This window comes from Centruroides sculpturatus, unplaced genomic scaffold (genome assembly GCF_000671375.1).
Source record: "Centruroides sculpturatus isolate CEXI.00-Female unplaced genomic scaffold, Cexi_2.0 scaffold824, whole genome shotgun sequence".
In the NCBI taxonomy this organism is placed as follows: domain Eukaryota; kingdom Metazoa; phylum Arthropoda; class Arachnida; order Scorpiones; family Buthidae; genus Centruroides; species Centruroides sculpturatus.
Window position 1 is genome coordinate 4,213 of NW_019385313.1, and position 24,260 is coordinate 28,472.

Sequence of the window (24,260 nt, forward strand, 5' to 3'; positions counted from 1 at the left end):
TTAAATTTTTCCCAAGAATATTTTTTTTTTTTTACATTTTTTTATTTGTGTAAGTTGACATGTGATGTTATTCTACAAACATTAATTATTTATTAATTGAAATCTTTCGAAAATAATTTTTAATGTATCAGCAATAGGATTTCCGAATAAAGTAATAAAGAAATAACTTTATAATAATTTAACGTTATTATTTACGTAATGCAGCAGAATGTTAAAGTACTGTATTTTTATGACTATTATCATTTTTCTTTATTTTATGTTTTATATAAAAAAATTTTTTTGTTATATTATTTGCTGTATCTAAAAATATAAGATTACGCATATTTTTTAAACATTTGTCTTTTTATTAATTATAAATCATTAAATAAGGATAATATCTGAAGCGTATATTTCTTTTAAAATGTGTAAATCGGTTTAATTTTTGATTAAAATTTTAATGAAAAATATTATAATTATGTCTAATTCATATTTGTTTAAACTTATGATATTTAAATATTTCTTATATGTATAAAATCATTAACAATAGCTTATTAATGGTATTATTAATCACTGCGTCACGCTATAATCCGACTAATAAAAAGATAAAATTTAAAACTAATAAATAATTATAAAGTTAAATAATTTAATTAAAAATAATCTTACATTAATTAGTAATTAACAATAAACAGTTCATTGAAAATTTTAAGAGGCACATTAGAAAATATTGCAACTTTTTGATAGAATACTTTAAAATGATGCAAAATATATGTATAAATATCAATTATAAATTAGGCGATAAATAATTTTATAGAAATTTATATATAAATAATAATATTTACAATGAAATTATTATCATTTTATAATATTTTTATTTATTCTATATATTGATAATTATTGAAGAACTTTTAAACGTCAATATATTAAGAATATATAGTAGTAATAATAATCTAAATTAATTATTTTCTAAGATATTTTATAGTGTTTCTGTAATGAACAGTTATTTTATGAGAACTTTTTATATGAATTGAATATAAGTTTATGAAGAGTATTCGTTTATATTGAAATTATTTCGTTTTTCTTTTTATCGGGAAATAATATTTTGCTTATTTTATAATAGACATTGTTCTAGATTTTTAAAAAATTTACCATAGGCCTACATCAAATATTTTTCTGATAATTGAGAGAATTTTTGATTTAGTAAATTTGAAATAAAGATCTATTGTAAAATATATGAGTAATATATAATTTTAATTATTTTTTTTTTTCAGGATATTTCTCTTATCCCTATCCCTTCTAAAATAGTCGAGTGCGGGCCAAATCGCCTCAACAGAGTGAAGAAGCCGCCATGTCAGCCGATGAGTGTTCCGAGGAAGTAACCCCTACATTCCGTCCCTTCACCAGGGAGTCCCTTGCGGCGATTGAAGCACGAATAGCAGAGGAGGAAGCGAGAAAAAAAGAAATGGCCCAAAAGGGCGAAGAAAGTGATGAGCAGTTGCATATAGAGCCGTTAGAACCCGACCCAAATTTAGAGGCCGGAATGCCTCTGCCCAAAAAATTATTAATGGAACTTCCTCCGGAGCTCACAGCTACGCCCATTGAAGACTTGGATAAATTTTATGAAAATAAAAGGGTAAGTTTATTATTATAATAATAATTATTATTATTACATCTTATGCTTACACTATATAAAATTGCATGTTCTATATTAAATAAGTAAAAGACATTTAAAGCTATAAAAAAAAATCATAGAAGAGAATAAACTGCTAAAGAAAGCCTCAAATCGTTTTCTTTGAATATTTTAAAAGTTATATTCTTTCTTATATAATTTAATAATGATTTTAAAAAACGAAAATTGTTTACCTCATGTACTGTACTCAAAAACTTTATCCGAGTTTTACCTCTTGAAGCTTTTAAAATTCAAAATGCATCGATATAGAAACAGATTTCGTAGAGTATTGGAACAAATTCGAAATTTAATACTTGCTTTTACGTTGTAGAAGTATTGATACAGACAAAATGGCGCAAATTTATTTTTTATGAAAGTTTTAAAGTCATGTTTATACCTAATAGCTCGTATTAGATTTCACGAAGAGATCGAAACGAATTTTCTTTATTTACAAGACGAAAGTAGTTTGCTGGAGCAACAAAAAATTTATTATATTTTCAAACAGAATACCAGTAGTTAAGTAGCTAAAATTAGTTATTACATAAATAAGTACGTTTATGATCAAGAAATGATAGAAGTTATAATCGTTTGAATTTTTAATGAATCCATTATCAGAGTATTCATTAATAAAATATCAAAACTTCTGTAAATACAAGATTATTTCATTTATAATTTAAAATAAATTGTGAAGTCATTTAACAGCTTCATAAGTGAAAATTTATAATGAGTAGAGCTATTATATATATAAAATTAATTCATTTCAGATTCAAAAATAATAATAATAATAATTATTATTATTAGATTGAAATTTATTACTTAAATTATCTCTAATAAATGGCTAAGTAAATGTAATATTTTTTGACTCACTCCCATATAAACTAGTAGACTTATAACTTATTATTTTCTGTATTTTTTAAACAAGGTATTTATCAGTTAACTTATAAAAAAATTAATTTAATTGGACGAAATCTCATCAAATTTGGATTTATATGTTGTCAGTCAGTGACGGATACAGGGGAGAGCTAGTGGGACTTAAGTACTCCCCATTGACAAAAGTAATAAAAATTTTTAGTTTGTTTGAACTTCAAACGTTGTTTTTAAAAATATGATGGCAAATAGAGACCATTTACAATATAATCTTCATGAACATTTAATGAAAAGTATTTATTAATTATTCAAATATTTTAAATATTTTAAAAGCCCTTCTGGATCAGACTGTTGTTCAATGTAAATAAGTTCTTATAAATCAAAAAGACTATAAATAATTTTAATTTATTTTTTATATATTTTGCTTTTGAATGTTAAGAACATATTTCGCTTAACCGAACAATGTTTTTAAAGAGAAAATGAAATAAATACGTGATATCAATTTTGTCATTTGTATCCGCCATTCATAAAATTTATTTATTGAATTTAATTGAAAGTTGAAATTTTTCACTTAATTAAAATTCTCATCAAACATTCCAGATTAAATAAAACTCTTAAGCATACAAAATTTATTTTAAATATTTAATTTACTTAAAATATTTGATGAAATTTATATATATTTTTTAATATATATATTTTTAAACTTTGATTTAATTATTTAATTAAATTTTAATGAGCTATGTGCTGGCCAGTATGTATTTTTGAGAAAATGAATTATTGATTAAATAAGCACAAATTAAGCAGAGAATAATGATGCTTAAAGCATCCATTGATTCAAATAGGAACCACACTATAATGTTATAAATAAGTTATTTTAATATTACATAAATTTGTGTACAGGCACAATGAGCAAATACAACACGGTTTCGACAACATTACATAAATTATTAAATAATTAATGGAATAATGTTTAGAATCAAAATAAAGAAAATCTATGCGTGAAATAAATTAATATATGTATACATAGATCTATTTTAATAAAATTCTCTGTAAAAACTCTCTAGTAAAACATGACACTTAGAACAATTTTTATTCTCTTACAATATATTTAAAGAAAGAATTAATAAGATTTAAAATAGAAATAAAAGTTAACTTAAGCAGTAATTTATAAAGCTTTTTAAATATATTTATCTGTTTGAGAAAACTTTAGCAATATAATATAAAGAAAACATCATTAATTTCTAATAAAAATGTGAATTTAACTAAAAATAAATAAATTAGACGATTTGAGAGATATCTAAATTTAAGGATGCCATGAGATTCTAAGAATATTTATCTTTAAGACGTCTCTAATATATTTAAAAAAGGAAAAGTATAAAAATAGCATTAAAATTTACATTATATATGAAATAAAATATGAAAAGAATTTTTGATACTCATGAAATTTAATTGGATAGATAATTTGTAACAAATAGATTTGAGGTCCTGGCGAAATGGCCCTATTAGTCTCCTGTACGACCTTGAAAAACAACAATACAGACAACACAATACAAAGTAAAATAACCTACTAGACATAGATCTATTACTCTGTAATATGAAATGACATCCCTTGCATTCAGCTATGTTGTAACAATGTGGTTTGCGAAAATAGAAGGCAGCATGGTTTCGAGAATATGCAGTGACTAAATTCATCATTAAAGAGATAATTTCTGCAGTTTATATCCAACAAAGATTAAAATGTGCATATAAAAGTTTGCACGAATGTTTACAGTGTCAGATGATCAGAAAACAGTGACCAAAGATGGTAAAACAGACATTACAAATCAGTCTTGTAATGCTTCCCTATAGTCTGCCTCATAAAATTAACAAAGACGAATTTGATTTTTTAATATATTTTAAATGTAAGAGAATAACGTGGTTCAAATTATCTCTTCAAAACTAAAAATTGAAATAATTATTAATTAATTATTTTTTTAAGTAACTCAGCGTATTGTAGAAAGATTTCGAATAGAAAAGAAATATAAAAAAACATTCGTGTTGCAAAAATAATATAAAATATCCAATAATAAAAATATAACTACACAAAAGATACAAAAGTGCTTTTATTTATCGTATTTTAAACCCATTTAGATAAAAGAATAATACAAAATACTCTGAATATTATAACGCATTTTAAATGAAATGACATTAAAAATTGCTTTGAAAATTGAGAATAATTCTTTTATTGAATACAAAACAATACTAAAGCAAAAGAATAAACGAAACTTTAAAAAAAGTCTCAAAATATAGAAAAATAAGATTCTATTAAAAAGCAAAAATCAAAGTATAATAGAGCAACATTGATCAAAATCAGATGAATTACAGCATTGTTCAAATAGTAATAGCAATGAAATTTCATTAACTTCATACTTTTCATTAATTTTATCATCATCATCACAAAATTTTGCTTTTGTTTTCGGAATATAATTCGTAATTATAAATTTTATTTCAATTTTAATTTCTTCTTCGAAATTATATTTTTATGCAGAAAAATTTTTTTAAAAATTAGGACTATATCACTACTCAAAAGTAATTGTCATTTGCCTAGAATGTAATTTGTAGTCTAAACACAGATTCATATGATAAAGATATTGCAGGAATGCTCGAATATTTACGAGCAGGTTAAGCCAACAATGGAATTTTTTCCACATTCTTACCAGAATGTTAAAGCATAAGTACCTATATTCTATGATTTACTCGAATTTATGTATTCAGCATCAACTTGAGTACTTGAAAAATTGTCAGATTTATTTTCATAATAGCAGTTATCACCAAAAAAAAAAAAAAAATGTAAAAAAGTGGATTCTTTTCTGCAATAATAGAATTAAAATTTGTTTATTTTCTGGTTCTTTCAGTTCAACTTCTAAGAATTATTTTTAAGATTTACATAAATTAAATTTTAAATAATCCCCATTCAAAAAACTAGCATCTTTAAAACGTTTAATGTTGTCGCCAATAAAAATTTTATGAATAAGAATAGGCAAGTTTCTTAATTTTAAATCTTAATTCCAATTTTATAAATTCGTTTTTAAAATGTATCTATATTTTAAAACGGTATTTAAAATAAAATTGTCTTCTATTTTCTGCAATATTGAAATCTTTAAACAATATTACAATAATAAGATCATAACTTTTAAGTTTGTACTGTACCTGGTATTCTAGTAATAATTGTATATTTGTTTATGTGAATATATACTAAATATTTGTCATGAAACATAAACATTTTTATTACTGAACTTTATAAATTTCCCTGTTAATACATTAAATGTAGCTGTCTTTCAGTAAATTTTTGCTAAAATAATTTATTCCTTGATTTTAAAAATCATATAATATTTGCAAGTGAATTACATTATTTCTGTATTCATTTACAGATACCATTATGTGAAATTCTTTTATTAATAATGAAACTATAAATAAAATAAATGTACAAATTCCAGAAATTATTAATCTTATTCGAAAGATACACACAGAAAATTTAAAAAGTATTCTTTTATGCAATATATCAAATTCCTTTTTATAAGATTTATATAAGATTACTATGTGTCCTCTTTTCTCCGGACTAATCCTCCTTTTGAAAGTGAAATTTTTCCGGGCTGATTTTTATAAATATATATATTAAATAAGATTAAAATAAAAAACAAAATCATTTCAAGAATATCAAGAACTAGAGAAATATATCATTTAAAAAAAACAAATTTTACAGGAATAAGAAAGATTAACTAGTAGATACTGTAAAATTTTCAGCACAATATTTAAATAGTAAACTTTTATGTGAGATTATAATTATTTTAATAAATATTACCACAAAATTTCTAATAATTAAAAGTAATTTATTTAATTATGTTCTTGTTTTTGATCTTGGAAATTATCTCCTAACATTTTTAATAATCCTAATGAATTATAATTAGTATTAAAAGATTGCTTGCCGGTTTATCTTATTTATAAAAAAAATAAATAATAATTATTGAGTTTTCTTTAATACGGTAATACTTAAATTAAAATTAAGACTTTGTATCTACATAAAATATTTTGCTATTATGCAGATCGTTCTATTGGTGATAGAATTTATTATTTACGGTCTAATTTCGTTTGTTATAAAGTTGTAAAAGTTATGTTACAAAGTTATGGAAGTTTGCACATTAACTTTATTAATTTTGTGTGTAAACACAAATATATAATGATATAATCGATAAAATTTTCGTAATGCAAATTTAAGATTGCAAATGCGAATCAACATAGAATTAATAATGTATTATAAAGTTTTTTTTTTTGGAAAAATGTGTACAAAATTTTTACAATAGAATTTGAATGCAGTTTTTCTCTTATTTTTCATGCCCGGATCAAAAAATTTACAGGGAAATTCCTTATTTATTTTACTCTTAATTAAAATGTCATTTTAATTGATTTACTATATTAAATATAGTCAAGCGAATTAATATTTGTTTCCAGGCAAAGAATAATAATAAATTTTGCTAAAACAAAGTTTATTTATTTAAATATTTCGATTGTATTTTTATCGTAATATGCTTCTACTAAGCAGAATCATAATATTCTTTTATTCTTTCGTGATATTGTTTTAAATGTTTCAGAATAATTTATTTATTTTTAATCGATTGAATTGTTTATTATTATTAATATTAATTTTTACGTATTAGGCCAAATATTGCTAAGACGTTTCGCTTCGGGTTTGAGAATTAACAGTAGAAAATTTTTTTTAGTTTTATATATATATATATATATAAAAATTAATTATTTAAAATATTTATGCTATTAGCAAATTTAAAAACTATCCTTTTATGCAGTATATTAAATTCCTTTTCATAAGATTTATATAAGAATACTATATGTCCTCTTTTTTCCGGACTAATCCTCCTTTCGAAAGTGAAACTTTTAGTGAAAGTGAAATCTTTAGTAGTCCTTTGTCATATTATGAGGGTTGAAGTATATTCTTGAATAACAGCAAAGATTTTGCAATAATAACAACATACTCAACGATCAAAACAGTATAGAAAATATAGAAACACTGTCCCTATTATATGTCGGGCTTCGTTCTTTACAATCCGGCTGCACCCATTGTGGGCCTAGCCAAATCATAATAAAAAAACTATTAAAAAAAAGGCCCTCTTAATTCCTAAAGACTAAAAACAAAATGCAATATGTTTCTATCTACTGTATATGTATTATCAGTAAATTGATAATTTATAACTTACTGATTTATAACTTACTGATACATGATCGATTGATATGTGTACATATATATGATCATTATAGATAATTAAATGAATATGGATTACATTTTGTTCATTTCAATTTTTCTCATGTCATTTTAAATATAAATTTATACAAATAGTTAGAAATATTTCTTTTGAATTTTTATGTTACCACCATTTCAAGATAAAAAGATGGCTTGCCGTGATTTTATATCATATTTTGAAAATGTAGCATGAATTTTTGACATCATTCACTTTTAACATTATTTCATCTTTATTTAAATTTATTCTCATTTTTGCCTATCCATTTATTACATACGGATGCTGTTTTTGTCCATTGCGAATAAGAATTTGCAATTTACCATTTATTACCCCTCAAAGAATAAACTTAGATATTACTCTCGCTTATTTATTCATACACTTATTATATATTAAAGTAAACAAATCCTTTCATGCTATTTATGTTAAAAACATTATCAAAATGTTAGATCGTGTTGATTTATTTCATTATGTTAATATTGTCTGACTTTAATTAAACTTAAGTTAATTTATTCTTCTTTCGTTAAAATTATATAACTATCTGTAAATTAGTGTTTGTAATTATTTAAAGAATTCTATCTTTATTATATTTTTGAACATATTTATTCTTATTAAAAACTGATAGGAATTTTTTTATAATATAAAAAAGGAAAGATACAAGCTTCAATTTAATAAAAATCATATTACAGAATTCAATACATCGCATATTTTTTTAAATTTCGAAGTAGTTTAGAGGCTGAATATTGTAATTGATATTGTATAACCATATTCATTCATTATTTACTTATATCATAATGTAAAAAAAATTTTTTTTGCAATAATAATTTTGAAATACATTAGAAAATTGGAACACGACTTACATTTGAAGAGGCTGTAGTTGAATTCTGATGAACTATTACTATTAGTGTCACCAAAATGGGATTGTATAACTAATTTATTAATATTCAGATCACGTCTTCTAAATGATTATAGCAGTAGAAGAAAAACTGTTGATAATTTGAAGTAAATTGTAATGTTTCATATTGTCGGAACTACTATTTATTGGGCTGCAATGTTTAAATTACAGACCTAAAAATTCCCACTGTCGCCCGTTTCTCTGTCTGCTCTTCATTAATCTCAAGAACGGACTTAGATAGATAAAAATCGAGACCAAATATGGAAAATTTAGGTGCTTTAGACCTCGATTAACTATATACGAACTTTGGCTCTGGACCAGAAGTTCGTATATATAATAGTTAACTTTTTTCTATAGAAAAAAGTTAACATTGGCAAGCCCTTTTCTATATGGAAAGTGTCTTTTTTATCTATCGATCTCTTTTAAGAATTTTCTTTTCATCGACCTCTTAAATAAATAAATAAATAAGTATTATATTATTTTTTAATAAATGTTTTATATTTGGAAAGTTTTGAAAATTATAGTAAAAATATTTAAAGAATTTTTAGATTATTGTATTTACTAAGTAATTAAATAATATTAAAATATTAAATAATCATGTACAATATTCAAATCGATGAACAAATAACAATATGAATGTAATTTGCTTTTCGATTCCATTGGCAAGCCCTTTTCTATATAGAAAGTGTCTTTTTCATATGCTGCAAACGTTTTAATCTTTGAATCATTTCATAATGACCAAATAAATATAGTATATGGTAATCTCTTTTCATCAAATATATAGAATAATTTTACATTTCTTTATATCTGAGAAATTTGCAAATATCTGCTATAATAGATATCAGATATTTATGTAGTGGATATTTATAATGGATAATTTTCTATAAATGTTATATAGTAGATATATTTTAACTTACTGTATACATAACATAATGATTAACTAAATTGAACGTATAGTATTGTTTAAATGGAAATTATACATAAATAATGTTCACATACAATGTATTTTTGATCGTTATCTCAAGATAATTCAAGAGGAATCATTCGTTTTAAACACTTTTAAGGGTCCCGGCCCAATTTCTGTAGAAACATTATAAAAATGAAGATATGGAATTAAATATTATCAATGAACAGTTAGATGAGGTCATTAAGGCGAGGTTTCCGGCTATAGTCGGGTGTCCCTTGGGTTAATGAAATGTGGCTCTTCAGCAAGAGACTTAAGCCCGTCTGTCCCTTCTTACTCGATGCTCTTGGTTTATTATATTACATTTTCCCCTCTTTGCTACTTTAAATTATGTAAATTTCTAGATTTTTATGATTAAAATTTTACTTTATAGATACCAGCCAGGATTATAATATCGGCTTCTTCCTCTCGTGAATCCTGTTCATTTGACATTAGAAAAATAAAAATTTCACGTAGATCTATATATAAATGAGGATGTTTGTGTGTTCGCTATGCACACCTAGGCCGTTCGACCAATTGCTACAGAATTCGGCAGTTACATTAACATACTTCTAACTTAGATAATGTCATAAAAATCACCTCAAAATATTGATTGAATTTCTATATATCAATTAATTTCTGTCTAAATTCCATTTGCAGGGTTTACAGGCAGCGTCATCAATAGATGACGTTGCCTGTAAACCCTGCAAATGGAATTTAAGAAAAACAAACTAAATATAATTCTTAAACTGGATATAATTTTTAAAAAATATACATTATATTCACTTAATTACTGCGACAATGATATAGCGCGTCTATTTCGCGCTATATCATTACTGCGAAGGGTAGCACATAGCACTTGCCTGCATGGAATCGAAAGATTTACTTGTGAAAAGTCTGTATTTAATTTGCCACATCTAACAATTTTTTTTTTTTTTTTCATTTCTGAATGATACGTTCTTAATTCTAATAAGTGCTCTCCAGTAGTCGAGTTGATAAAATTACCAAACACCGGTAGTCGGTCGTGGGTGCGGGTCGGCCACGTGGAGTTTTCTGTTTTCTTTAAGTTAGTAATACCTAAATAGGGACCAGCTTCACATTAAAGCCTTCCCAGGATGCATCCCCTGGGCAGATCGTGTTGCCGTAACTAAATAAACCAAACTAATTCTATAAATAATTTTTCTATAAATGCGATATTTACGAAGACATATTTCCCACGTAGTTTATACATTCTGTTGCAAAAATATAAACACTTTATTATTACATAATAGCAATTATTCTCGATATTTTACAAGATATTTTTATTTAAACAAGTCATATGAAGTCTTTCGGACGTTAAGGTTAGCAACTTCGATCACATACAAGGCCATCACAACCTATCCAACACGGATCACTTTTCAATAATACATCAGTATTAATTATGAGTCGTTGACCGTACTCTCTTCCAGATGGATTCAACGACTACTTTCGGTCCAATTATTTCAACCCCCTCTCTCAACATCCCTTCTTTTTATTGGCACTCGAAGAGAAAAATTATGTAATACAAGGTTACCTGCAAGTACAAAATGTTTTAAGTGTTTTCCGAGGGTGCCGAGTTTAAATATTTGTTCCATTTTTTGGGGAAATTTGTTTCATTGGCAGATTACTGTTTGATATTTGGTTGTGAATGGTAAGGATTCTTAGAGTTAACATTAGAAAAAATTATGATATCTGAAAAAATTTAACAAGTAAGATATATTTTCAATTCCTATCTTCTTGATCATCCTGAAAGTGTGTCATATGGTACCATCGGGGTATCAGATAAACGTGACGATGATAGGCTAAAATAACCAAACTCTTTTATATGGTTCTGGTTTTAATATTTGTTATATTATATTATTTGATTTATATAACTACAAAGGTTATCTTACTTAATTTAAGGGTTTATCACATTGAGTTACCAATATAACATTTTTTAAATTCTTTATTCCTCTACTGTACACCATTTAAAGAATTTTTAAAATGTGTTATATTGGTCACTTGGTGCGATAAACCATTACGTAAGATAACCTCTGTAGTTATATAAATCAAATACTATAAGATAATAGAAGGATTAGAAGTACGAAATAATCTAATAATCTCAATGTTTGTTGTTATTTTTTGCCCGGGAAACACTGGGCTTATCTGCTAATTAAATAATAAAGGAAAAACAGATCCACCAGTGTTTGATTTCATATCACTGTGCATTCGGAAATAAACGACTGTCTCATTTGAATATATTTGCAATTGCAATAAAATTTGTTTGCAGAAAGAAAACATTTCAATAAGAATAAATATACAGTATTAATTTGTATTAATACATTCGTTCTTAAAACATGTTTATTTAACTACAAGAATATACAAAAATAATTATCATTTAATAAATATTAACATCTAAAGTTAAAACTTTCTGAGACGTAGGTTTTATCTCGTAAAAGAGTCGTTGAAATAATCAAGATGGTAGTCTCTTGCTTAAATACTTTATTAGAGTGCTAGAAGACTTTTTAAATTGAACTTTTAAATTAATCGAGTAGACTTTTTTTTAAAATAATTTTATTACGAATTGAAAAAACTATGAGAAATGGGAGCTTGCTTTTTTCTAATTTGTTATGGTGGCAGATATAGATGCTATTTCACTCCCTTTTAACGCCTTGAACTAATGATTAGCCAATATTATATTGATGTAATCAATATATATGTAAAATCATTGAATAAATGTTTATGTTGATAAGCTTCGACTATTTCTATTGAATTACCTTTCAACTCAGTAATAAAATTTGAATAATTAATTTTATGAATAATATCAAAACTATACAGAATTCTTTCGCATTTTAAAATATTATTCAGTTTTACCATTATAGATTGAAACTCGATCGTTAAAAAATAATATAGATTTTATTTCAAAAAGATTTTTAATATCTATAAGGAATTGAAACTTAGAAAGAACTTAAAAATAAGTAGGCTACAGCTTCTAATGTTGTGATGTAGTAACTTCCAAAATTAGTCTCTATTTAGCTGTTTTATTTTCTGGATAATACGCTAATTTGTCGCAACATTTTATATGTAATTCTAAATATTTTGAAATGATTATTTTTTTTTGGTAAAATAGAAAACTTCATTTAAACGAATAACGTGGTATAGTGATTATTTAATATAAAATGTATACTTTGAGATAGGCTATTTTAAAAATTATTTTACGGCTTATACTTTAGGTAATCGTTACGCAAAATAAATCTTCATTGTCTTTTTCAAGTAGGAAAACAGGAAAATATTGCATATATTTTGTATCTGAGAACATTTTAGTTATATTATGTTCTGATTCATTTTAATAATGTAAAAGATTTCACATAAAAATCACTTTTATTAATTAAATGCTTCAAGTTACAAGGGACATCATAAATTATCACAGATAGCGTATAAAGTAATATAATCATGTCTAGAACAACTATAAAACGTACATTTCTCTTTGAATTCAGTTTCCAAGTTTCTATCAGTTTAATTTTCTGTTCTATTTATATAGCATATATAAGGCTAATCTGACAATTAAGTTTATATATACTGTATATTTTTTTCGCTGCTAGTTTCTTATTCTTTATATTAATATGTTTATTCAGTATAACCTTCCTGTTCGTTTTATGCACTTATTCTTACTTCATATTTCGTTAAATCTGCGTTAATTAATTCTTTTAGTAAATATTTAAACAACTTTATCAATATTTTTTCTATTTTTTTACCATTTTAATTACTCAACAGTACCATGTATGAACATTTTTTTTTTGCATCTGCAAAGAGTTTTTTGCATTGCAAAGAGAAAATGCCTCATGGCATTTTCTCTTTGTATATTTTTCATCTTATAAGATGTTTAAATACTAATTTTGTTTCAAAATCTTGCTTGATCAGAACTGTATTATTTGGAAGACTATATATTTTTTAGGGTAATTAGAATTATTTTCTTTTTTATACATATTTATTATTTATGCTCATGGCAATAGATGAAGATAATAGTTCTTGAATTCTGGTTTCTTAAGTTTGAAGAAGTTAATATACTATATTAATTGCTGCAAAGATGTAAAGAAATACTCAATTAATATTTTTATAATGTATCTATATTAAAGTTTTACAATATAGAATTCAAAAAAATATTTTTGAGGGAATATTTTCAGTAAGAAATGTTAATTTTTTTCTAACAAAAAATATATTTTATCGTTATTTAAAAACTTTTGCTACACAGATTAATTTCATAGAAACTGAAGTCAAAATGTTTTTACTGATAAAAACTGTTAAATGAATTTAATTGCTTCAAATCACAATTAGATAAACAGGGAAAATGGAGAACATTGAAGTAATGCCGAACATGCGCGATTAATTCAAAACGTCCTGTTTTGAATTAATCGCGTGGTCGAATACAGTCTAGTAAGTGACATTTTTTAAAAACTCTTTCTTCCATATGGGCGCTAAGAGGACCTCTGTTAGCAAGCCCATTAGGGGTTCGGTCAGTACCAACAATGGAGCGGCCTGGTGGTGAGGGACGGGACTCGTCATATCTGAACGGACCACCACCTGATAAATTCCTGGGGCTTTTTCGACCCGTACAGATTTGATCCCAGGTCCCCCCAGAGTAGTCGGCTGCCACCTTGACCACTCGGCCATCCGGCCTTCACGAAAAAAGGTTAGGAACCTCTGATCTAGTGCTAGGTTCTTGTAAAGAGTGCGAAATGTTTTGGTACCATTCGGAATTACACTGTAGTGGAGAGTCGACATTTTGTGCTTTTTTATAAGAACGTTTTGTCGCGCTAACACATAACTCATAATTTTATTTTTACTCTTTGGTATCAGTTTAAGACATGACTAGTGTTGATACGTAAATTAAATTATAATATTTGCACTACATTTTAATATAATGTTTTTGTAATGAAAGTAGTTTGTCAATATGGGGCAATCACGAACAGTGTTCGCCGTATGGTAGAAATGCACTGTTTGACTGATTGGACAAATCCTGAATGCAGTGGATATTGGAAAATTATTACTTTTAAGAACAACTATTTCTCTAAATTTAGATTTTATACTAAGCTCAAATTTTCCGAATTATACGATCTGTTAAAGCTTAACAGATATAATTTTATCATTTCTGGAGTTTAAATCATACCACGATACTTCCGCCATCTATCGATGAATAATTGAACTAACTAGTTTGCAACAGTAGAAAAAGAAAGATGTGTTATTTTATTGTGTCTAGTCTTTTTTTTATAACAATTATGAATTGTNAGGTCCCCCAGAGTAGTCGGCTGCCACCTTGACCACTCGGCCATCCGGCCTTCACGAAAAAAGGTTAGGAACCTCTGATCTAGTGCTAGGTTCTTGTAAAGAGTGCGAAATGTTTTGGTACCATTCGGAATTACACTGTAGTGGAGAGTCGACATTTTGTGCTTTTTTATAAGAACGTTTTGTCGCGCTAACACATAACTCATAATTTTATTTTTACTCTTTGGTATCAGTTTAAGACATGACTAGTGTTGATACGTAAATTAAATTATAATATTTGCACTACATTTTAATATAATGTTTTTGTAATGAAAGTAGTTGGTCAATATGGGGCAATCACGAACAGTGTTCGCCGTATGGTAGAAATGCACTGTTTGACTGATTGGACAAATCCTGAATGCAGTGGATATTGGAAAATTATTACTTTTAAGAACAACTATTTCTCTAAATTTAGATTTTATACTAAGCTCAAATTTTCCGAATTATACGATCTGTTAAAGCTTAACAGATATAATTTTATCATTTCTGGAGTTTAAATCATACCACGATACTTCCGCCATCTATCGATGAATAATTGAACTAACTAGTTTGCAACAGTAGAAAAAGAAAGATGTGTTATTTTATTGTGTCTAGTCTTTTTTTTTATAACAATTATGAATTGTCTTTTTGGGAAAAAGTCTATGGAGATATAATCTAAGTAATGTATCTCCAAAAATTGTTTGTTGTTATTTATAGCATTGAAAGAGAGGGAAAAGTCAAAAGATGGGAAGAGACAGAAAGTCACGTGGTTATAGAAATTCATTTATCTGCAGAATATTCATTTTATACTAAATAGAAATTGCTGTGATTTTGTATTCTCATAGTATTTCTTGTTTAATTTTTTGAAAAGGGCAATTTTTTGTTTTTGGTCTAAGATTGTTCATCATATAACCCATGCAATAATTTATTTTGTTTCTAAAAAAAAAGCAATTTTATTCATTTATTTATCAAAGATATAAACCAGAAATATAAAGCATCTTCAAAGAAGTAAAGATGCTTTACTCTTATATCATATGAAATATTTAAGAAAATGAAAATGGACCTTAAAAGGTCATACATACATTCAGAGGTTTATATCACTTTAATACTCTTACTTGAATTTGTTAAGCATCAACACATCCACAACAAACCTTTAATACCAGCAACAAAGATTTTTATTTCAAGTAAACATTATCTGAATGAATGGTAAATTGTAATTTGAACTTTGTGATGTTTTTTCACTTGCCTAAATATACAGGGTGTTCAGAAATTTCCGTTACAAACTTCTAGGACTTGTAGAGGGGAGTGAGTACATAATATTTTGATTAGGAACCCATGATTAGGAATTCTATGACGGTTTCAATTCAGATGTTTAACTCTTCCACTTCTGCTGAGGGAAAGAGAAAAGTCTCAGAGTTGCTTGTCCTGGTATGCAATAGGGTAGACAGGATGAAGTGTACTGTTTAGCTATTAGTGAAATCTGTCTAAAGAACAATCTATATGATTACTCATTATATAGAAATTTGAAAAGTGACAATTAAGTTGAAATACACATTTAATGAAACCACATCATAATGTTTATTGAAAGAAAAGTGCTTTTGTTTATTATATATTATAAGCATTTTCAGTAGTTTTTTTTGAATGAAATGAAAATTAAGGTATCATGTTTTGATTTTCAATGAAAGACTGAGGATGTTTATAATGTACAATATGAAAATATACTCCTTTACACTTTTATAAATATTTGTAAATTTCAAATTTTTTACAAATTTATACTGTATGTATTGAAGTGTTAATTCAACTACTCAAAAATGGGTATACATTAATAGACACTGCAAATATAACATATTCAGCAAAAAGAAACTACAAGAAAGCAAACATTTTCATCCATGTTTAATAGGTATTGTCAGGCTAACTAAAATAATAGGCAAATAGTTCAATACAAATAATAGACACATCAGGCTAACTAAATAGTTAGCCTGATGTGTTTATTTGTATTGAGGTGTTATCTTTGATCAAAGTTATCTATTATGAAATTGTTTTGACTTCAGTTTGGACTATCTTTTCAGTGTACATATAAATTGAACAAAATTTGGTACTTCAAATGTAGGACAAAATAAATATTTACTATCTTACAATAAATAATAATCATCTTGTACAGATTTGTTAATTAGATGCTATGTTTCCTTAACCTCTGTAAGGTTGCATATTAGCCAAATGATCAAGCAATTTTCATTTGTGCTGCTTACTTTTCATTATACTAATAACTGAAATTATAACTGCTGTCAAGACCATTGAGAGTTTGTATGAGGTTCAAGAGTAGAGCATGCTCTTTTGTTCCTTAGTGGGTCCCTTCTGCCAATTTTTTTTTAACAAATGAGATATTGAATGTGGAGTGTTTATATAATAATAAAAAGGCAGGCTTCATGAATGCATTGCAAATTAATCCACATGATATGCTTGAATAAACTTTAAACCAAACAAAGCACAAGAATATTGTTTTTAACTATTTTCAGTAAATATTAAATAACAGAATTGATACAATCTATCTGCATGCAGTTTTATAATATCATTGGTTACACATAATTTTTAACTTTTAATTCATAAATTTTAGAGAGTCGACATTTTGTGCTTTTTTATAAGAACGTTTTGTCGCGCTAACACATAACTCATAATTTTATTTTTACTCTTTGGTATCAGCTTAAGACATGACTAGTGTTGATACGTAAATTAAATTATAATATTTTTACTACATTTTGATATAATGTTTTTGTAATGAAAGTAGTTGGTCAGTATGGGGCAATCACGAACAGTGTTCGCCGTATGGTAGAAATGCACTGTTTGACTGATTGGACAAATCCTGAATGCAGTGGATATTGGAAAATTATTACTTTTAAGAACAACTATTTCTCTAAATTTAGATTTTATACTAAGCTCAAATTTTCCGAATTATACGATCTGTTAAAGCTTAACAGATATAATTTTATCATTTCTGGAGTTTAAATCATACCACGATACTTCCGCCATCTATCGATGAATAATTGAACTAACTAGTTTGCAACAGTAGAAAAAGAAAGATGTGTTATTTTATTGTGTCTAGTCTTTTTTTTATAACAATTATGAATTGTCTTTTTGGGAAAAAGTCTATGGAGATATAATCTAAGTAATGTATCTCCAAAAATTGTTTGCTGTTATTTATAGCATTGAAAGAGAGGGAAAAGTCAAAAGATGGGAAGAGACAGAAAGTCACGTGGTTATAGAAATTCATTTATCTGCAGAATATTCATTTTATACTAAATAGAAATTGCTGTGATTTTGTATTCTCATAGTATTTCTTGTTTAATTTTTTGAAAAGGGCAATTTTTTGTTTTTGGTCTAAGATTGTTCATCATATAACCCATGCAATAATTTATTTTGTTTCTAAAAAAAAAGCAATTTTATTCATTTATTTATCAAAGATATAAACCAGAAATATAAAGCATCTTCAAAGAAGTAAAGATGCTTTACTCTTATATCATATGAAATATTTAAGAAAATGAAAATGGACCTTAAAAGGTCATACATACATTCAGAGGTTTATATCACTNATTTATTTCCAGTCAACTTAAATTACAGATCTTGAAACCGTCCATAATATTACACATTACCTTTTTAAAATACAGAATTTTAACTGTTTATTTCTCCTCGTTAACAATGCTTGTAGATCTAATTACACATGTGAGTCCCGAAACCAATCTGTTTGAATTATCTTATATTGCTAATTAAAATTAACTTAAATTAAACTAAAACTAATGTTACTTAGGTTAGAGAAAGAAAATAGGAAGATTATGTTAGAAGGGAATCCCTTTTCTTTGTCTAGCGAGTTGGACAATTTGCAATGTCTATCACAGTTAATTGAGAGGATACAACCTGACTACGTGGACACCTTTTGACAAGATGAAATATCCATACATGAATCCTCCTTTATGTCTTGATAGTATCAGTTCTTTAACACAACTCTGAATCTCTGTTGACTGAGTCTTCCTCAGGTTCCTTCCTTGTCGCCCTGCATCTTACTCTTTACCTTTTTTCTTCTGACTCCTCTATCAACAAAAGTCCTCCTACACTATGATGTAAGTCAAAAACCCTTCAAGCCCAAAACTTGCCAGAAAATGCACATAGGTTGGGAGAGTTGAACAAGGAAAATAGTGCTGGTTAATTATGTAGATGAAGAAATTACAGATAACTTAAAAGATTAATTAATAAAACATATATATACATGGTGGGATACACCACAGTATGTAATTTAATTGAATTAAATATATATTTGTTATTTTAAGTAAAATATATAACCAAAATTTTAAATATGTAAGAAAAGTCACATTATGTTTTAAATAAAGTATAATTTTTGTAAATTGAATCTATTCAATACATTGATAAAAATTTGATATGATTGCTAATGTTATCACATTAAATTTACACTATAATTAACTACTGTAAATATTAATACAATACATATAATATGTATACATATCCATCATCATGAATGTCAAACCCATTTTCTCTGTGGTGCTGGTTGTATCCATCTCTTATGATCCAGCATGACCATTGAGGTCACCTCCTATATCAATTGTTCTTCAGGGTTGATGGATTATAAGTAAGCATCCATTTTTTTCCAAAAATTTGTCTTTTTTTGGCTGCAGGACATCCTGTCCCATCAGTATTCCAATGCCATTCTGAATACTGTTTTCACCATTGTAGTAAAGTTTGTACCCTTCACCGATCTCTCTGGCCTTCACTCCTCTCTGTTTTGTTTCTTGGATGCAGGTGATATCAATGTGGTGGGCCTGCAGCATTTTGCCTAGTTCTTGGCTTCGTCCAGACATTGTGCCAATGTTGATGGTTGCAATTTGTAGGTCAATTTGCTTCGTTAGCATGCCTTGTCCACAGGCAGATAGCCCTTGCATATTACTTGTGTCACCTGGGTGTGGATGGCATGAATTGTCTATGGGGAATGCTGTAGCATTGTCCAGATTTTAAGGAGACATTATTATTTGATGTGATATAATATGAAATAATCAGTAATATTCCAGCTGGTGTGTCACTCTGTCTGTCGTTGGATAGTTTAAGTTTCTTAATGAATTGTATGAGCTTTAATTACATGATTACAGAATATTTTGAATGTAAAAATTTTCAGACATTTTTATAAAAGGGGTGTTGTAAACTACATAATATGCTTATATATTTATTTTTGAATAATTATAAATTTCTTGCATAATTTTAGGCTTACAAAATTAAAAAAAGTACATTTTTTAAATGTTATTCAATATTTGAATGTTTTAGATTTTAAACATGAAAAGAAAAATAAGCAATATTATATTATAATGGTTACAATGCTACATTTATAACTTCTTAATTTATCAAATTGCTTTTCTTTCGTAGTAGAAAATTATTTTGCTTGATCTATTTAAAGTAAAATTGATATTCATTTCATTAAAAATTATTTCATAATGTAATTATTAAAAAAAATATAGTATATCATTTTGATTATTAGTTTTACTATGGTATTTTATTTGGAAATGATGATAACAATCTATTTTAGGAATACAATAAAAATTTATTGAAACAAAATGACTGATAGCAAAATAAAAGTGTTTATTAGTACATAAAATGTTTCTAAAATATATAGTAAATACAAATATATCTCTATAGTAAATATGGAGCAGACATAAAGCATTGTGTGTTTTAATTTTAATCTGTTAGTCTGTTATAGTATAGTTTTTAATGAAACTGTTTTTGTATTAAGGGACACGGAAAGCAAAAACTATCTGATTAAAAAATGTAATTTAATCAGAAAACTCAAAATTAATAATTATCACAATTTAATTATTTCCATTGTCACATTCTCACAGTATATACAGGTGTTACAAATTAATGAATTGGTTCTATAACTTGGAAATCACTAAAGTTGGAAGGATTGCACTAATTATGGCTAAACAAGGTGCAAAGGATCTATACATGCCCAAAAGTTGGTGAATGTGTGTGTCACAGATCCTGGATTATTGGATCTATGGGGAGTTTCTCACAAAGTCTAATAGAATGTATGATCAAAGATGATACCATTGGGAAAAGTACATGAAAATTTAAACAATATTTACTCTGGAATAATTTTTGCTAACTTGTGCTTTAAAAGCAACAAAAACAATTTAATTATGAATGTTTTTGGTAATTTTTAAAGACTGAAAATGTTCTTAACTAAATTGTTTTTGTTGTTTTTAAAGGTTTCATGAGTATCTGAATACTGATATGTTTATATATGAGCAGGTTGCTTGTTTTGCTCAGTTCTTTGTTAGGATAGTTTCTAAGATGTTTCAATAGTTATATCAAACATTGTGAAACCCGATATATATATAGAAACATAACCAAACGATTGCCTAAATAATCAAGTTATAACTTATTATAATTATTAATTTAGTTAAAAGAGATGGTGCCTAACGTCTACCTCTAGTAGCAAATTACTTAGTATTGATCATTAAATTAGCAGAATTATAGCCTAATTATTTAGGTGATCGTTTAGTTGTCTCATTAGTTTTAATGTTACAAAAGCAACTATTTGTTGGAGTATCTTTTTGCTAAGATTTCTGAATGGTTTTTTATTATATTGCTTTATAACAGCAGTCACCAACTGGTGGTCCATGGACCTTACGAGAACATTTTGGTGGTTCATGGAGAAATTTGGACATTGATCAACTCTAAGTTTATGCGAAGTATTACAAAAGAAATGCAAAATGCTTGGTTGCTTTTTCTCACTCATTGAAGTTTATTATTTGAATCTTGACCCAAACACAAAATGACTTATTAATAAATAATAATTTCAATAAATCAATAAATAATCAACAATAAATAATGTGAGTGAAATTGTTCCTCTTCATGGAAAAGAGCCAACAATCCATAAACTTATTTCAAACAAGCAGCAGCAAACTTCACACTAATTTTTTATAATTAAACAAGTTAATTTCATATTAATACAGTAAAATAAAATAAAATGGAACTTTTATGATCATTATTCTATTGTTTAAAAAAGTTCATGACAATGGTTTATGGGATTCAAAATTGTGAGTTTATTAGTCTATGAGGTCAGAAAGGTTGATGACTACTGTTTTATAATTTATCAATTTTGAATTATTTTATCATTGTTAACTTTTGTTTTTTTTTTTTTTTTTTTTTGTATTTTAGCTTTTGCATTAGGTATCAAATTTTTACTTCTAGTCTATGCCTAAATATTTCCATTTGTTTCTAGTATATATTTATGAGCTTAAAGTTTCATTGAAACACTTTCTCAATATATTTGTTTTGCATTGTCTGAATATTTTTAATCAAATTTTTGGTCTTGTTATATTTATACTTATTTTTTATTTCATTATAAATTTTTCTATTTTCCATAATCTATTAAATTTTCAAAAGAATTTTTATCTTTGATGTATTTTTCTATTTAATATAAACAGTAATATGTAAATATGATTTCATTTTTTTCAATTAATTTTTAATACATTTTAAGAATATACAAAAATAGATTCATATGAATCAATGAATAATGATTGAATAATTTAATTCTTTTAATGAAGCCAGTTTACTATTTACTATACTAAAACATTTAGAGTTAATTTTTACCTCGTCTCTTCAGAAATATTTAAAGTTTTTATGGTTACAGTCTAAGCAAAATTTTTATAATTTCAAATTTTTAATGATGGTATGTAAGAAGTCTAGAATTTCAAAAAAATTGGGAAACTATTACTCTCATGTAGATTATTTATTTAAATTGTTAAATATTTATACAATTTATCAAAGATATAAAATCAGCAGTTGGCAGATTCAAGTCATAAACTCATGGAAAATCAGCTCCATACTCTTCCAGCTGAGTCAAGTCTATTATAATAGTTGGCAATAAATTTAAAATATTTATGTGGTAGCAGCATAAAAAATACACAATTTTCAGTATTATTACGTGGAAATATTCAATAATGAAAAATTAAAATTAAAAATTTTTAGTAAACTGCTTGAAAAAATTCTAGCATTTCAAACATGGAAAAAGAACATTTTGAAAACTGAAAAATTACATAACTAATGTATGAAATTTATAATTTGCAACAAATAAATTATGAAATAAGTTTCATAAATTAGAAATTAATTTATGAAACTTACATAGTCCAACAAGTTTCAGCATTAATATACTTATTTGTTACTAATATTTTGAAATTCATATCGGTTTTAGTATATTTTAAATTATTGAATATTGAACTGTTAAAATTTATATTAAATCCTTATCAGAGATTACTAAGAAATAACATAGAAAGGTATAAGTTGAATACTGTAAATGTTTTAGTGGTTATTATGTCAAATTGATTATTGAAGTATTGAGCTGATTTTCAAAAGGCTATTATTATAATTTAAAACTGAAGTAACAGATGCAATTTTTCCATTTTTAATTATTTGGCTAGTTATTTTAATTTAGAATTTTTAAATTTTAGATTGTTCCATTATTAAAATATGTGATTACTTAATAAATAATATATAAATGAATTTATTTATGCTGTCTGTTTACTTATATTATAAATTTAAATATTTTTATTGTCATCAAAAATACTCATTGTCTTTGTTATATTCAAATTTATTTAAAGTTATTATTTTCTGATATTTTATTAATTATGCATTTTATAATTAAATTAATTTTTTTTATTTACAGAGTAATTTTCACTGCAATATATACTTTTGAGTCCGTCGTTAAAATGTTAGCCAGAGGTTTCATCCTTGAGTCATTCACATATCTCCGAGATCCATGGAATTGGCTGGATTTCATAGTTATCTCCCTAGCGTAAGTAAACTGAATGAAAACTATTTTAACTGTTTTTATGAGTAAAAATAAGTCTTTTATTTCGTATGTCACTTATTTTATAACGTTAAGTTTCAGTTTATTTTCATTTTAAATCTGTTGATTATAAAAATTTATAATTTATTCATATGAAAGTAGTATATTTTTATTCTTAAAGTATTATTGAATTATTTATTTTAATTTGAGTCTATTGTAAATCAGATTTTGGACATTGTTATATAAAACAAAAACTTTTATTAACCTAAATTATAGATTTTCTGCAAATGTTACAAAAGGTGAAACATACTTATTGATAACAGTGACTTTTATAACTACCTTATGAAAAATTTTATCTTTTCTTGAATTTTTTTCCTCATAAATTTTAACTGATACTGAAACTGAAGGATCTCTAAATAAGGAATACAGCTTATTTGAGTTAAAAATTCCACTAATCTGTTGTGAAAATTGACATTAGA

At 25.9% G+C, this 24,260-nt stretch overlaps 1 protein-coding gene across 1 annotated transcript in view; it reads left to right on the top strand.

The window, feature by feature from the left end:
* Nucleotides 1-1,249: 1,249 nt before the first annotated feature.
* LOC111637513 (sodium channel protein para-like) overlaps nt 1,250-24,260 on the top strand; it is a 179,834-nt gene continuing 156,823 nt past the window's right edge. The window contains exons 1-2 of the mRNA XM_023383020.1: nt 1,250-1,603; nt 23,621-23,787. Of these exons, the coding sequence (XP_023238788.1) occupies nt 1,325-1,603; nt 23,621-23,787 (446 nt within the window). The 5' untranslated portion in view covers nt 1,250-1,324. The remainder of the gene's footprint in view (nt 1,604-23,620; nt 23,788-24,260) is intronic.